The 13,268-nt window shown below is 37.2% G+C and overlaps 1 protein-coding gene across 1 annotated transcript in view; it reads left to right on the top strand.

The window, feature by feature from the left end:
- LOC127512990 (astrotactin-2-like) overlaps positions 1–13,268 on the top strand; it is a 423,953-nt gene that overhangs the window by 217,583 nt on the left and 193,102 nt on the right. The window contains exons 6-7 of the mRNA XM_051894406.1: positions 393–539; positions 4,190–4,357. Coding sequence (XP_051750366.1) covers positions 393–539; positions 4,190–4,357 — 315 coding nt within the window. The remainder of the gene's footprint in view (positions 1–392; positions 540–4,189; positions 4,358–13,268) is intronic.

The following is a 13,268-nucleotide window of genomic DNA, read 5'->3' as shown; positions in this document are numbered from 1 at the left end:
CATATCAGAATGATTTCTGAAGGATCATGTGACACTGAAGACTGGAGTAATGATGCTGAAAATTCAGCTTTGATCACAGGAATAAATTACATTTTACTATATATTCACATAGAAAACAGATATTTAGTAATATTTTACATTTTTACTGTATTTTTGATCAAATAAATGCAGCCTTGGTGAGCAGAAATGACGTCTTTGAAAAATAGTCTTACCGACCCCAAAACTTCGAACAGTAGTGTATATTAAAGAAAGAGCACAAGCTCTTGGAAGTGGAAGGTACAGGGCTCAGCGAGGGGTCCATGTGATGGTGAGTGGGCAAGAGCTGAGACGTCATGTGAAATCACTGCATGAGACGGATCTGTATAATCATGTTCTTCTGTCTGTTCCCACAGGCTGCCCACAGAGTCCCATGAGCAAAGCCACGTTAACACTGATCACCGTCTGCACGTGTGTGGTGGCGGTCGTGTACGGCACGCAGACGTCCTGTCCTCTCACCGTCAAGGTCACGCTCCACGTTCCTGAACACTTCATCGCTGACGGTGAGCAATCTATTGGTGCATCTCATGAAACCTCTCGAGAATGTCATGAACTTTATTTTAAGACCATTAGGAACCCTTTGGTCTTTTTACTGCATTACAGTAGATTCACTTCAGCAATACAAAAACATAAATCTATCGCATCGCTTCAGAAGACCGCTCGATTCTTATGGATTTATTTTACGAACTCTTTATGAATGTTTTGAAGCGTCAGAGTTTTGTGTGAATAAACTTTCAGTGCCATTTTTAGATGAACTAAGCATTTAAAATTTTAAAAGAAAGCAGAGATATCTGTTCTGCTTCACTGTAGCAGCGTGTCACAGAGAGAGAGCAGAGGTCAGAAGACATTCAGCTGCTGAAGAGCATCTTCTGTCCTACAGAAACCTACAATTAAAGTCATGTGATGCTGATGCTGCAGTCCAGAGATGCTGGACCATCTGTCAGCTGCTTTAACCCTCAGAGAACAAACATGGCCAAAACACACACATATACAGTACAGAACTGTTAATAAAAGCTGTGAGATGATCTGTCTGCGATACACACACACTTATGTATGTGTATATACATATATATAAATACATCAAAAACAGTACATTAATTATTTCAAAAATAAAAAGTTTGTTGTAAGCAGAGAAAATAAGCCAGGCTACTTCTTTCTGAAAATTCTTTGCATAATCACATTCAGAAAATAAATGTGGTATTGTTTCAAGATTAGAGTTGTGAAGAAATGGTTAGTAATCATGAAGAATTTTATAGTAAAGTTCTTTCATCTTGTTAGGTAACAAAAATATACCAGACCATGCTTTAATAGTAGAAATAGAAGGATAATTCATTTTCCATTTAAAAAATGCTTTGGGGTGAACTTCTTAATCAGGATTCTTCTAATCCAAAAAATTACATTGCAAAGCTCCAGACCTCCAATAGACAATTTGGGCACTTCACATTTTAATACTCTGTAACTATATGCCCTAACCAGATTTAACAGTTTGGGTGAAAAAGATTTAACAACCCAATAATAAATTCTAGATGAGGTATCCCACTTCAAAAATTGCTGTAAATTCAGAATAGGAATAGAAGTTACCATCCCTTTTTAACAAATCTAAAACAAAAGTTACACATTTGTCAAGCCAATCTTAGATTTTTTTGATGCTTCCATGAGGGGAAAGGTTGTGGCAGAAGGCAAGCTTACAGGCTTCCAAGGCTTGCTTATTAAAATTGGTGAGATTGATTGAGTTTACTGCAACTGAAATCACAAGCCAACAAAAAATGGAAGCCTCCACAATATATGTGCCGTATATTATTACTGTATCATTACTGTATCAAGTTGGTTGTCATGAAATTTCAGGATATTAGTTTGGTTTTTCCGCACACATACTCTGCAAAAAGTTCTTGTTTTCTGGGGTAAGAAAACAAGAATAATTAAATAATTATCTGCCATTGGGGTAAGAAAAGTAACCTTGTTTCTCTTTCTCCCAAACAGAAACAAGATTATTTTTCTTACCCCATTGGCACATAATTTTGCTTCATTTCCTCAGAAAACAAGAAAAAAATATCTTATATCATTTTACTTATCTAGTAAAAGCATCTGGATTCAAGAATTTTTTGATATTTAGACTGGAAACAAGACAAAAATACTAAGTAATAAAAGCATTGTTTGCAGTGAACTAACACACAGCCATCTTAATGTGGCATTTCATAGACTTCTGTTGTTTTTAGATGTAGCTGGTATGAGGAGCTCTCCAAAGTGAGGTTTTATCTCTCTCTCATACACACACTTATACATGCACTCCAGGACCTAAAAATATCTTAATTTAGAGAGCATGTTTTCTAGGTGATCTGTCACATGTATTCTGGTAGGTTTGCTGAGGGTCATGGGCTCCATCTGTTGTGTTTTTTTTTTTTTTTTTTTTTTTTTTTGGATTATGCAAATGATCTAAAATTTTAAATCGCTCACATTAGACCACACTTTGCATATAACTGCATCCGTCGTATAATTAATATCAACTTAAATATATCTTGCATTAGTGTGAGATTTGAAGAGGTCACAGTCATCACCAGCATCAGGTTTCTAATTAAACTCTTCACTGACGTCCTGCAGCTGATCGTTTCTTAGTGTGTATTCAGAAGGTCATTAGATTTGTTTTTGTTTTTTTTTCTCCAAATGTGGACACATACACACAAACACCTCCCACACACACACACACACACACACACACACTGAAACCCCCACTCATTTGTCAAACTCATTTCAGACACAGTTCACTGCTCTTAGCTGTATATTTAGCAATGGCCTTCCTGTTTATGAGGATATTTAACAGTTATAAAATGCTCTGCACAAAGCAGCTCTTGCATAGAAATATAATGCATGACATATTTTCAGTGCATCCATTTGAATTATATCTATAGTATTAATAATAATTAAAAAAAAGAAAAGAAACAGGCACTGTATATATTGCAGTAGCACTATTTGGTTGTTAATAATGATCTTTATTAGGGCTGGGCGATATTGAATTCTGCAGCCCTTTGATAGATTATAATGCTGGATGTGCCCAAACTGAATGCCTTAATCAGAAAGACAAAAAAGTTGACATGTAGTTGCACAGTTACTTATAGTCAGTATAATGTCTGTTGAGGAAAGTGTTAGCAGATATTAAGCAGACAGTCTAATACTCTAATGAGTGCTGGTTAACATGGAGTCAGAAAGGTTACTTATATGTAGAATGTCTAAAGTGGACCATCGAATATAAAATAATTTGATATTCACAATGTTGCTTCATTTTGTGTATGCCAACAGAACAATATTGTGTGTTGTATAGTTATGTGTTGCTTTTTCCCCCCAGATATTTGTTGAATGTTCAGCTAGACTGTTATTCTTCTCCAGCAGAAGCGTTGTTCTTGCTGCATCGAGTCATATTGGCAGTAGTAAAGTTCAGGCACAAAAGCTGCCACGCCGTGTTAAATCCCTGTGTCTCTGCGCAGCTCCTGGCCGTCCCTGAGTGGGTGTCAGTCTGGCAGGCGTCCACACGTCCCGTTCAGCCTCTGCTCTCGGGTTTAAGACGACAGAGAGGATTATGAAGCAGCAAAGCAATTTAATTTAAGTCGCCCTTATCTTTGGGAAGTGCTGAATTCACACATTAGCAGAACAGGACAGGTGTACGCGTCACCCTGAGCAAAACTGATGGGGAAACATATTTATAAAACTTTAGGGAGAGATCTGGGCTTTGACAGCGCTGTTATTGAAGAGCAGTATCTTCCTGTTTTCTTGTTCAGCAGTTTTTATAATGGAGGAACACTAGTTTTAGTCTCTGAGAGAGACGCCTGGAGATCTTTAGATGTTTCAAGAGATTCTGACCTGGTTTTAATGTGAATTTTTATATACTTTTTTCTCATTTGGAAATTAGCAGTTTGTTTATTGCGCCTGACAACTACACTGTAAAAAGAAAATCAATCAAAACAATATTGGAATATGATTTACAAGAAAATACTATTTCTACTTCAAAATGTCACTTTTAATTCAAGGTGTTAAATTTACTTGCAATTTCTGAGTGAAAAATTGGTTAAACATGAATCTTACACCATTTGATGTGTGCTGTTCTTGATGGTCATGTTCAAAAGATCTAAACGTGAAACTTTTTCTGTGTTTTTTGATATAGGAAGCAGTTTTGTGGTGAGCATGGGCAGTTATCTGGATGTCTCCAACTGGTTAAATCCAGCCAAACTGACGCTGTACTACCAGACCAACTCCTCCACCCAGTGGGTGAGAGACTACTGCGGTCAGAGGACAACTGACCCCTGTGAACAGCTCTGTGACCAGGACACTGGTGAGTGAACACACACACACACACACACGCACACACACACACACACACACACACACACACACACACACACACACACACACACACACACACACACACACACACGTGCACATGCATGCAAACACACACGTTGGGTTTTCATGTTTTATGGCGACATTGCATAGACATAATGATACTGTACAAACTGTCCCCTAGCCCTACGCATCAAAAAAAACTTTCTGCATTTTTACATTATCAAAAAAAGCATTACTTAGTATGATTTATAAGTTGTTTCTCCATGGAAAACATGGACTTGACAGTTCAAGGGGGTTCCTAAGAAAAAATTAAGTGCATCAATAACTTCAATACCCTGCATTTTACTTATTTAAAAAAGGGTTAGTTCATCCAAAAATGAAAATAATGTCATTTATTACTCACCCTCATGTCGCTCTACACCCGTCAGTCCTTCGTTCATCTTCAGAACACAAATAAAGATATTTTTGATGAAATCCGATGGCTCAGTGAGGTCTGCATTGACAGCAATGACACTCCCTTTTTCAGTGCACAGAAAGCTACTAAAACATATTTAAATCAGTTCATGTGACTACAGTGGTTCAACCTTAATGTTATAAAGCGACTAAAATACTTTTTGTGCGCCAAAAATAACAAAATAGCGACTTTATTCAAAAATATCTAGTGATGGACGATTTCAAAACACTGCTTCACGAAGCTTCGAAGCTTAGCGAATCATTTGTTTCAAATCAGTGGTTCAGAGCATGTATCAAACTGCCAAAGGCACGTGAACTATTAAAGTTTCAAAACACTTACGACGTAAAAAAGCCTCGTTTACTGAAATCATGGGATTTTGGCTCTCTGAACCACTGATAAGAAAAAATGATTCGTTAAGCTTCATGAAGCAGTGTTTTTAAATCGCCCATCACTAGATATTGTTGAATAAAGTCATTATTTTTTTTTTTTTCTGCATAAAAAGTATTCTCGTCGCTTCATAACATTAAGGTTGAACCGCTGTAGTCACATGAATTGTTTTAAATATGTCTTTAGTAGCTTTCTGGACCTTGAAAGTGTTGATTATCTTGCTGTCAATGCAGGACTCATGGAGCCATCGGATTTTATCAAAAATATCTTAATTTGTGTTCTGAAGATGAACGAAGGTCTTACAGGGTGTGGAACGACATGAGGGTGAGTAATTAATGACAGAATTTTCATTTTTGTGTGAACTAACCCTTTAAAACTTTACATTTAGGTAATTGTAAAGTGTACACAGTTACTAAAGCACAGTAACACTTTTGTTTAACACTTTTATTATGACCTTATCAGCTTTTTGAATCAATAATGGTTTATTGAAACTTGTTGACTTACAGTCCCATAGACATAGGCATACATATTTATTATGTCTATGTATATATTATAACAGATAGTGAGGGCTTTAAAACTGCAGTGAGCTAAATGAAGGAACGGGCTTGTGCTTTTGAAATGCAAACAAAATGGAAAAGAGCGCAGGGTGTCGAGACGTGTTTTCAGTAGTTGAACTTTGAACTTGACACACCGTTTTAAAACATGGCACAGCTGGTTAAGCTGGTTTTTGAGAGGTTTTCTTTATATGGTCTTTATATGGCTAGTTTTCCATAACCTTCCATCAAAAGTAAAATCATGCAAATTCAGCCCTCGGTTGAAATCGTGGAGACCTCTAGAATCGCGACGGCCCTGCCCAGCAGTGTTACACTGACAGAATATTTACAATTTGAATATTTAGTCTGTTGGAGTGTTTATGAAATTCTCTTGCATAATGTGTGTTACGTTCCTTCAAGTAGACGGAGGACGGTTATGAATGAAAAGGTGAATATGATGTCACTGGAACTTTCACATTGAGGAATTATAGGAGGTTTATTCATATAGCTTAACAGAAAACAGTTACAGTTGACAGATGAAACATGAACCCAGTAAATACAAGGATATGACAATATATGGTCTAGTTTGTTTCGGGTTCACTATTTTGTCTTGGCTATTTTTACAAGAGTTTGGAGTAAAGGATGTTGAAAAATGCTTTAGCCATATAGAAAGATTATTATTTTTTTTTTTTTTTTCTGCTTCATTCCATGAAACGAATCCACATATGATCAGTACATTTATCTGTTTTGTACCCTGGGTTTTTAAGTAAACTTAAAATGCTATTTCTAGCGCTCTTTTCAGGTGCTGTTATATCAAGCATATTAATGTCAGATCATGCATTTTTTTAAGAAGAAATTTGATACAATGGTGAAGATCTATAAAAAAAAAAAAAAAAAAAACACTTTCAATGAAGACCATACTTATAATGACTTATAGCTCCATTTATATTTATAAACATATTTTTAAACACTCATTAAGACTTCTACTGCATTATAAGAACAGTTATAGTTACATATTTATAGTATTTTTTATAGTTACTTTTAAGTCATGCATTTTCTTTTTCAATGCACATTCATAATCCATTATACACTGAATTATAAGTATTAATTAGTCAGTCATATGGTTCCATGAATGTATTTATTAAGATGCAACCTGCATCACTATAATGCTATTATATTATAGTTACAATCAGAGGTGTAAAGTATTTGAGTAAATGTAATTAGTTACTATACTTAAGCATATTTTTGGCTATATTGTAGTTGTACTGAGTATCAAAAATATTAGCAACTTTTACTCTCTACTTAAGTACATTTTTGAACAAGTAAATGTAATTTTTAGTAATGCAATTACACATTACATTTTTCATGGCACCTAACTTTTTCTGCAGCAGTTTGTTTCTGCTATAAAGAAGCGATGTTGCCATCTAAGGGCATTGAAGGTACTATATCTTGTGCGTTTTGCCCTTACTCACCCTAACTTGTCAACAAGGCTACTTTACATGAATGTGAGTGCATTAGCAGGTAGTTGCTGAAACGCAGGTGTTTGATTTATGAAATGAGGTCATGCAGCCGGCGATGAAGCCGAAACCAGCACGTCCAGTGCAAGTAGACTTTGACTATTTAATTTTACTTAACATTATTTTATTTATCTGCTATATTGACGAGACCTTTTTGACGGATATTGATTTACTCATGGCCTTTTTGTGCATTTGAGCTTAACTGAGACTTGAGAGTTTGTAGGCATTTAAAAGGTTGTGTCGACCTTGATTTATTGCAATATTGAGGTGTTCAGTTTTATTTTGATTTTAGAAAATAAACATGATTTATCATCTCGGCCCGCCACAGTCTCAAAATTAAACGGAAATTAGGCCTGTCGCGATATATAATTGCGCTCTTTTATACAGCAAAAGTGGGAGTCATATAGAGCAAAGGCACCGATTAAGTTTTCGTGCACTATATTCAAAGTCATCTGAAGCCATTCCATAGCTTCATGTGAGGGACAGAAGAATATGTACATCATTAAATTTAAGTTCAAGGAAACTCGTCTTCCCTCTGCTGCAGCTGTCAATCATTCTCTGTTCAGCACTCAGACAGCGCGTCGCGTTCGGTAACGACAGTCAGCACGCTGCTAAAACTTTTGTTTTCTGTCTTTTTATTAACATTTAGATTTTATAAAATTACTGTGCAAAGTTTTTTTTTTCAAGAATTAGCCTAGCATACTTTTTGCTGCTGAATTATATACTCACCTAGTTTATTTATTTATTTATTATTGGTCAGCTTATGATTATGTATTTTTATTCATTCGTTGTTATATATATAATGTATAAAGTGAAATAACCACTATGTGTTTTTTGTTTTGTTTTGTTTTTTTGTTTTTTTGTTGTTTTTATTGCAGTAAAGTCAGGCTACAGCATCTGAGAAACAGATTCACCTCACAGTTATCATGCATTATATGCCATCTGACACACACACACCCACTCACACACACACACACACACACACACACACACACACACACATAGTATGGATGTCTGATTCCACACTTACGGGGAAACACATTTATTTGCCCGTGACCTTCTGTGGTAATCTGTTGCTCAAGGTCCCAGTCAGGTTGAGTCGGTTTGCAGGGCGTCAGTTTGATAAGCGTGCCAATTCCTGGGGATCATGGGAATAACACAAGCCCGCTGTGACGTCTCGGGCCCAGGGCTTATGAGCAGCACACTTGACATTTACAGTTATTGTCTAGGAATCTGTCTTTGTAGCTGCTCTTTTGCAATATGGTGAAGAGCAGTAACACATGGTGCTCTTTAGACAGCTGGGGTGAAAGTATGCAGTCAATTTGATTGTGACACAACGATGGACGAACAGGCAGTATATTCCATAACAGCCTATTCTTCACAACCAAATACATATATATAAAGTGTAAGTGATTCTATCACCCGTCTCATGCTAAGATGTGTAATATTTAAATGTTACATTCATAACAACATTATAGTATAAAACAGTGTATTTTAAGTGTATATGCATGCTGAGTTTATTTACTGAACATGTTTCCCATTTGTTTATATGCACTGAAATTCAATTATTGTCTGTGATAATAAGCAGCATGCAGAGGCTGTCTGGAGAGCCTGTGCTGTTTAACCCAGAATATTCCTTTCATTGTTTGTCCTCAGTCATTGTAAATGTCTTTGAATACAGTTCTAGTTCGTCATATAGGTCTGTTGCCTGCATTTATTTTTAAACACAGCAAATAATAGAGCTCCTCCATGAAAGCTCCAAACTCTAAGCCAGTGTTCTGTGACCTGACATTTAGATGCATTATCTGCCTCTTCTTATTCTCTTTTAACTGGGCTTACTCTAAAAGAAATGGAGGGAAATAATATGAATGGTTCTGTATAGGAGTATAAAGCCGTTTTGGTATAAAGCCGTATACTTCTTTTAGCACATAACGTTGCGAGAGCCGTGTGGAATCACTAATGCGCTGTCACTGGTGATGCATGAACACACCTAAATCAACAATACAGATTATATTCATAAATGTGAAGGTGAATCTGGAAAACCAAGAGGAACAGCAAGTTAAAAAAGTGCTGCATAAGCTAAACAAGAGCATTTCAAAGAGAGAAATTAAAAGATACCAAATGCTATTACCAAAGTGAAAACACAGATAGCCACAAACAAAGAACAAAAGTCTACAAAGACACAATGGTATCACTTTATAATAAGGTCCATTTGCTAACACTGGTTAAATGCATTAACTAACGTGAACTAGCAATAAATACATGCATGTAATTACTGATGCCATAAGTAAGAAAATAACACTTATATTCAGCAAGGACACACTAAATTGATCAAAAGTGACACATTTATACTGTTACAAAAGATTTATATTTCAAGTAAATGCTGTTATTTTGAACTTTCTTTTCATTAATGAATCCTGAAAAAACATACAAAAAATCAACATTGATACTAAACAGAAGAGGGCCCAAGACTGAGCCCTGAGGCACGCCACTAGTAATCTGAGATGTCCGTGATTTGAAATGTTTCTTGAGCAGAAAATCAGCATATTAGAATGATTTCTGAAGGATCACGTGACACTGAAGACTGGAGTAATGATGCTGAAAATTCAACAACGACAAAGCTGGAGAATCTCACGCAGACAAAATGAGGATTGTCAGTAACGGTGTTCAGCCTTACATTGTTCAAACCGGAGTCGACACTGATGGAGAGACTCAGGAAGAAGTTAAAACTTTTAGAATGAAACTGGACGTTTCTGAATGGTTAGTGGATAAATTTATGTAGTTGCTGTGGTGTTGATTCAACTCATCGACTAGCATTTGCTGACATGTGCAATACCTGTATGGACACCCACTATACATAGCGTACCTGTTTGCCAAACAGAGCCATTCACACCAGGCTAATGTTTATGATTGCTACCAAATGCTGTGAATGGTAAGGGGTGGTAATATTATAATAAGATCCCCTTCCTACATCAAGGGGAGCGAAATCTGAACAGCTAGTTTTTCCACATGCTTGCAGAGAAAGGCTTGCCAAAACAAAGTTACTGGGTTGTCCTTTTTCACGTTTTCTGGGTTGATAGATGCACCAGGGACCCAATTATAGCACTTAAACATGGAAAAAGTCACATTTTCATGATATGCCCCCTTTAAATTGTAATACCACTGTATATTTGATCAAATAAATGAATTAAAAATTTTCCAATATCACATTATTTGTTACCAGTCTTTGTTAAAGTCGGCTGAATACCTTTAGCAGTATTTCAGCAGTAACTGTTCTACTTCTCATATGAATGTCATAGTGCTCAGCCTCACTATAGAGGCTACAGGGTGATACTGTGACAAGATGTGCCATAGAATTTCAAATCGATCCTTGCAGGAATAGGAGTCTAGCAGAGGTGTGACTGTGGGAGTATTTGGGGAGGCTGAATATCAGTCAGGCTTGCAGCGTTCTGGATGAGCAGCAGAGGTTTGATCGCAAACGCTGGCGGCTGGCCAGTAGTCCGTTTCAACAGTCCAGGCGAGAGCAGGCCAGGGACGGTAGCAGAATCTGAAGCTCAGTCCCATGCGCCACCAGCAGTCCTTGCCATCCTCCTCTGAGTCTTTTTGTTCCTGTAGCTCAACTGGTAGAGCATGATGCCTACAACACCAAGGTCATTGGTTTGATTGTACTGCAGCTCTGGTTGCCAATATACTACTGTACAAAAAAGTAATAAGAAGTTTTAAAGTATACTCGTTTTGATTGTGTACATAAACACTGGCGGTCACACTACAATTTTTTGTCTTCAGCCAGTGTCTGTTCTGTTTTTCTCCAGTAATTATGGCCAGTAAAAATGTCTTCATGTTACTGCTAGAGTAGGTATCTCTACTCTCGCATAGCCAGAGCTTCAGACTGATGGTGGAAGTTCTGGACTCTATCAGAGCTTTGATTGGCCAAGGACTGCCCAGAGGCCGTCTGACTGACCAAAAAGAGCTTGTAAAATCGATGCCCCTACAATAGAGTGAATTAGCACCTGCCCCCTTTAGTATTTGAACATCAGACAAAAATACAAAGGTACAAGGCTGTGTACTTAAGGGCTTTAGTGAGGGAATGAACTACAGTCCCATGAAGCACTGCAAACAGCATAATCAAATTTAAAAAAGATGGAGAAATATAAAACTACTTATAAGTTATCGTTCAAAATCAATTTTCCTATGGAGAAATTGAATGGAGTTTTTACCTCTGAAACCTGACTGTTGCACTCTATAACAGACCAGCGTGTACAACTCTTGGACACATTTTAAAGGGAACCTATAATGCCCCTTTCACAAGATAAGTCGCTGGTCTCCCCAGAATGTGTCTGTGAAGTTTCAGCTCAAAATACCCCACAGATAATTTATTATAGCTTGTCAAATTTGCCCCTATTTGGGTGTGAGCAAAAACACACCGTTTTTGTGTGTGTCTCTTTAAATGCTGCTGCTCCCGCCCCCTTTCCAGAAGAAGGCGGAGCTTTAACAGCTTGCGCTTCGGTCGCTCAACAACAACAAAGCTGGAGAATCTCACGCAGACAAAATGAGGATTGTCGGTAATGGTGTTCAGCCTTACAGCTTTCTTCTTCCATGAGGGGGTTTGTTTCCAAGCGGATTCATAAAGAACACGACACACATGTCCCCCTGTAGAATTCATCCAATCAGATGATGACTTTGAAACTCCTGAAGTGTTTCCAATTGTGAGTGCCATATGCATCAGATGTTCAGCCATTGTCCATGGGCGTGACGTCTGTGGCTGAGACTAACTTCAAGTACTCTAACTTCAAGTACTTTGTCCATTGTTGTTGCGGTTTTTGATAGTTTCTGTCATTGTTCTGTTTCTTCTTTAGCTGTGCTGTGGGTCTAGTGTTGCCACCTTGTGGATCCCTTAATGAGTGAAAACAATACCAGGCGCATGTGCAAAGTATGTGCTGTTAGAAAAGCAGGACTCCATGTATGTAATGCTCCCATATCTCTGATACTGATACTGCATATTCACATATTCACTTTTTTTTTTTTTTTTTTTAGCAAGAGTGTATATTATGACCATAAAACAGTCTTGCATGTGCATGGATTGCCATTCAATCACTCATGTTTAACAGTGGCCGACGCTTGTTTATGTGAGCTGTTCAGTCTAGATTTATCACTGGACATTAGTCAGTGCCACACATGCACAATGACAATCATAATTATACAATAGCATAGTGTATATCAGTAGCAGCACACACACACAGACAGATTATTAAATCAATCAACACATGGTGACACATTATACTTACTGTATCATGCAGTATTTATGTTATTTAAATGACAAATGAGGGCTCCTCATAAAGACCGCTTGGGTCAATGGTTCAGAGAGCAATCAAAACTCTATTCAGCGTTTTTGGAGTGATAGTGTGAAATCAGTGATTTGCCTGATGCTTTTTTCCCGCCATATTTAAGTGTTGAGGATGGCTCTGGAGCTGTAGAGATATTGTTATGTTAATGAGAGAGAGTTCTAATCTCTCTGGCTCAGTACAGAGAGCGATTTTGAGCTTAGCATCAGCTGAACGCTCGGTCAAGAGCTGATGCGTTGCTCTCTTCATCTTCTACTAGTTCAGTCCTCTTAGAATCTCTATTTCATCTGCTTACTCAGCCATTTACACTAGACTCCAGGCTTGACGAAATGATGTCTAATCAGAACAGGAGCAGAATAAAGGGACAGGAGATGGGAGTTGACAGATGGAGCCGTCACTGCTTCATTGTTGTAGTTTCTACATGTACCCTGTATAGATAGCAGAGTATTTTATTGGCACATGTACATTTATTGTACAGTGGGATTCTTTTTTGCTTTTCACTTTAACCTTGTGTACATGAAGACAGCAGATACACTACAGTACAAGAACAGATAATGGAAAAAGAGCATGGTGTATAGATGAATAAATTCACACTGTAAAAATCACTCAGATTGTACAAGATCGTAATTTCTTTTGATAAAATACTGTATTTTACTATTTTACAGGG

Source organism: Ctenopharyngodon idella, chromosome 5, assembly GCF_019924925.1.
Source record: "Ctenopharyngodon idella isolate HZGC_01 chromosome 5, HZGC01, whole genome shotgun sequence".
Taxonomy (NCBI): Eukaryota; Metazoa; Chordata; class Actinopteri; order Cypriniformes; family Xenocyprididae; genus Ctenopharyngodon; species Ctenopharyngodon idella.
The sequence above is the reverse complement of the archived record's forward strand: the minus strand, read 5'-3'. Positions and strand labels throughout refer to the sequence as shown.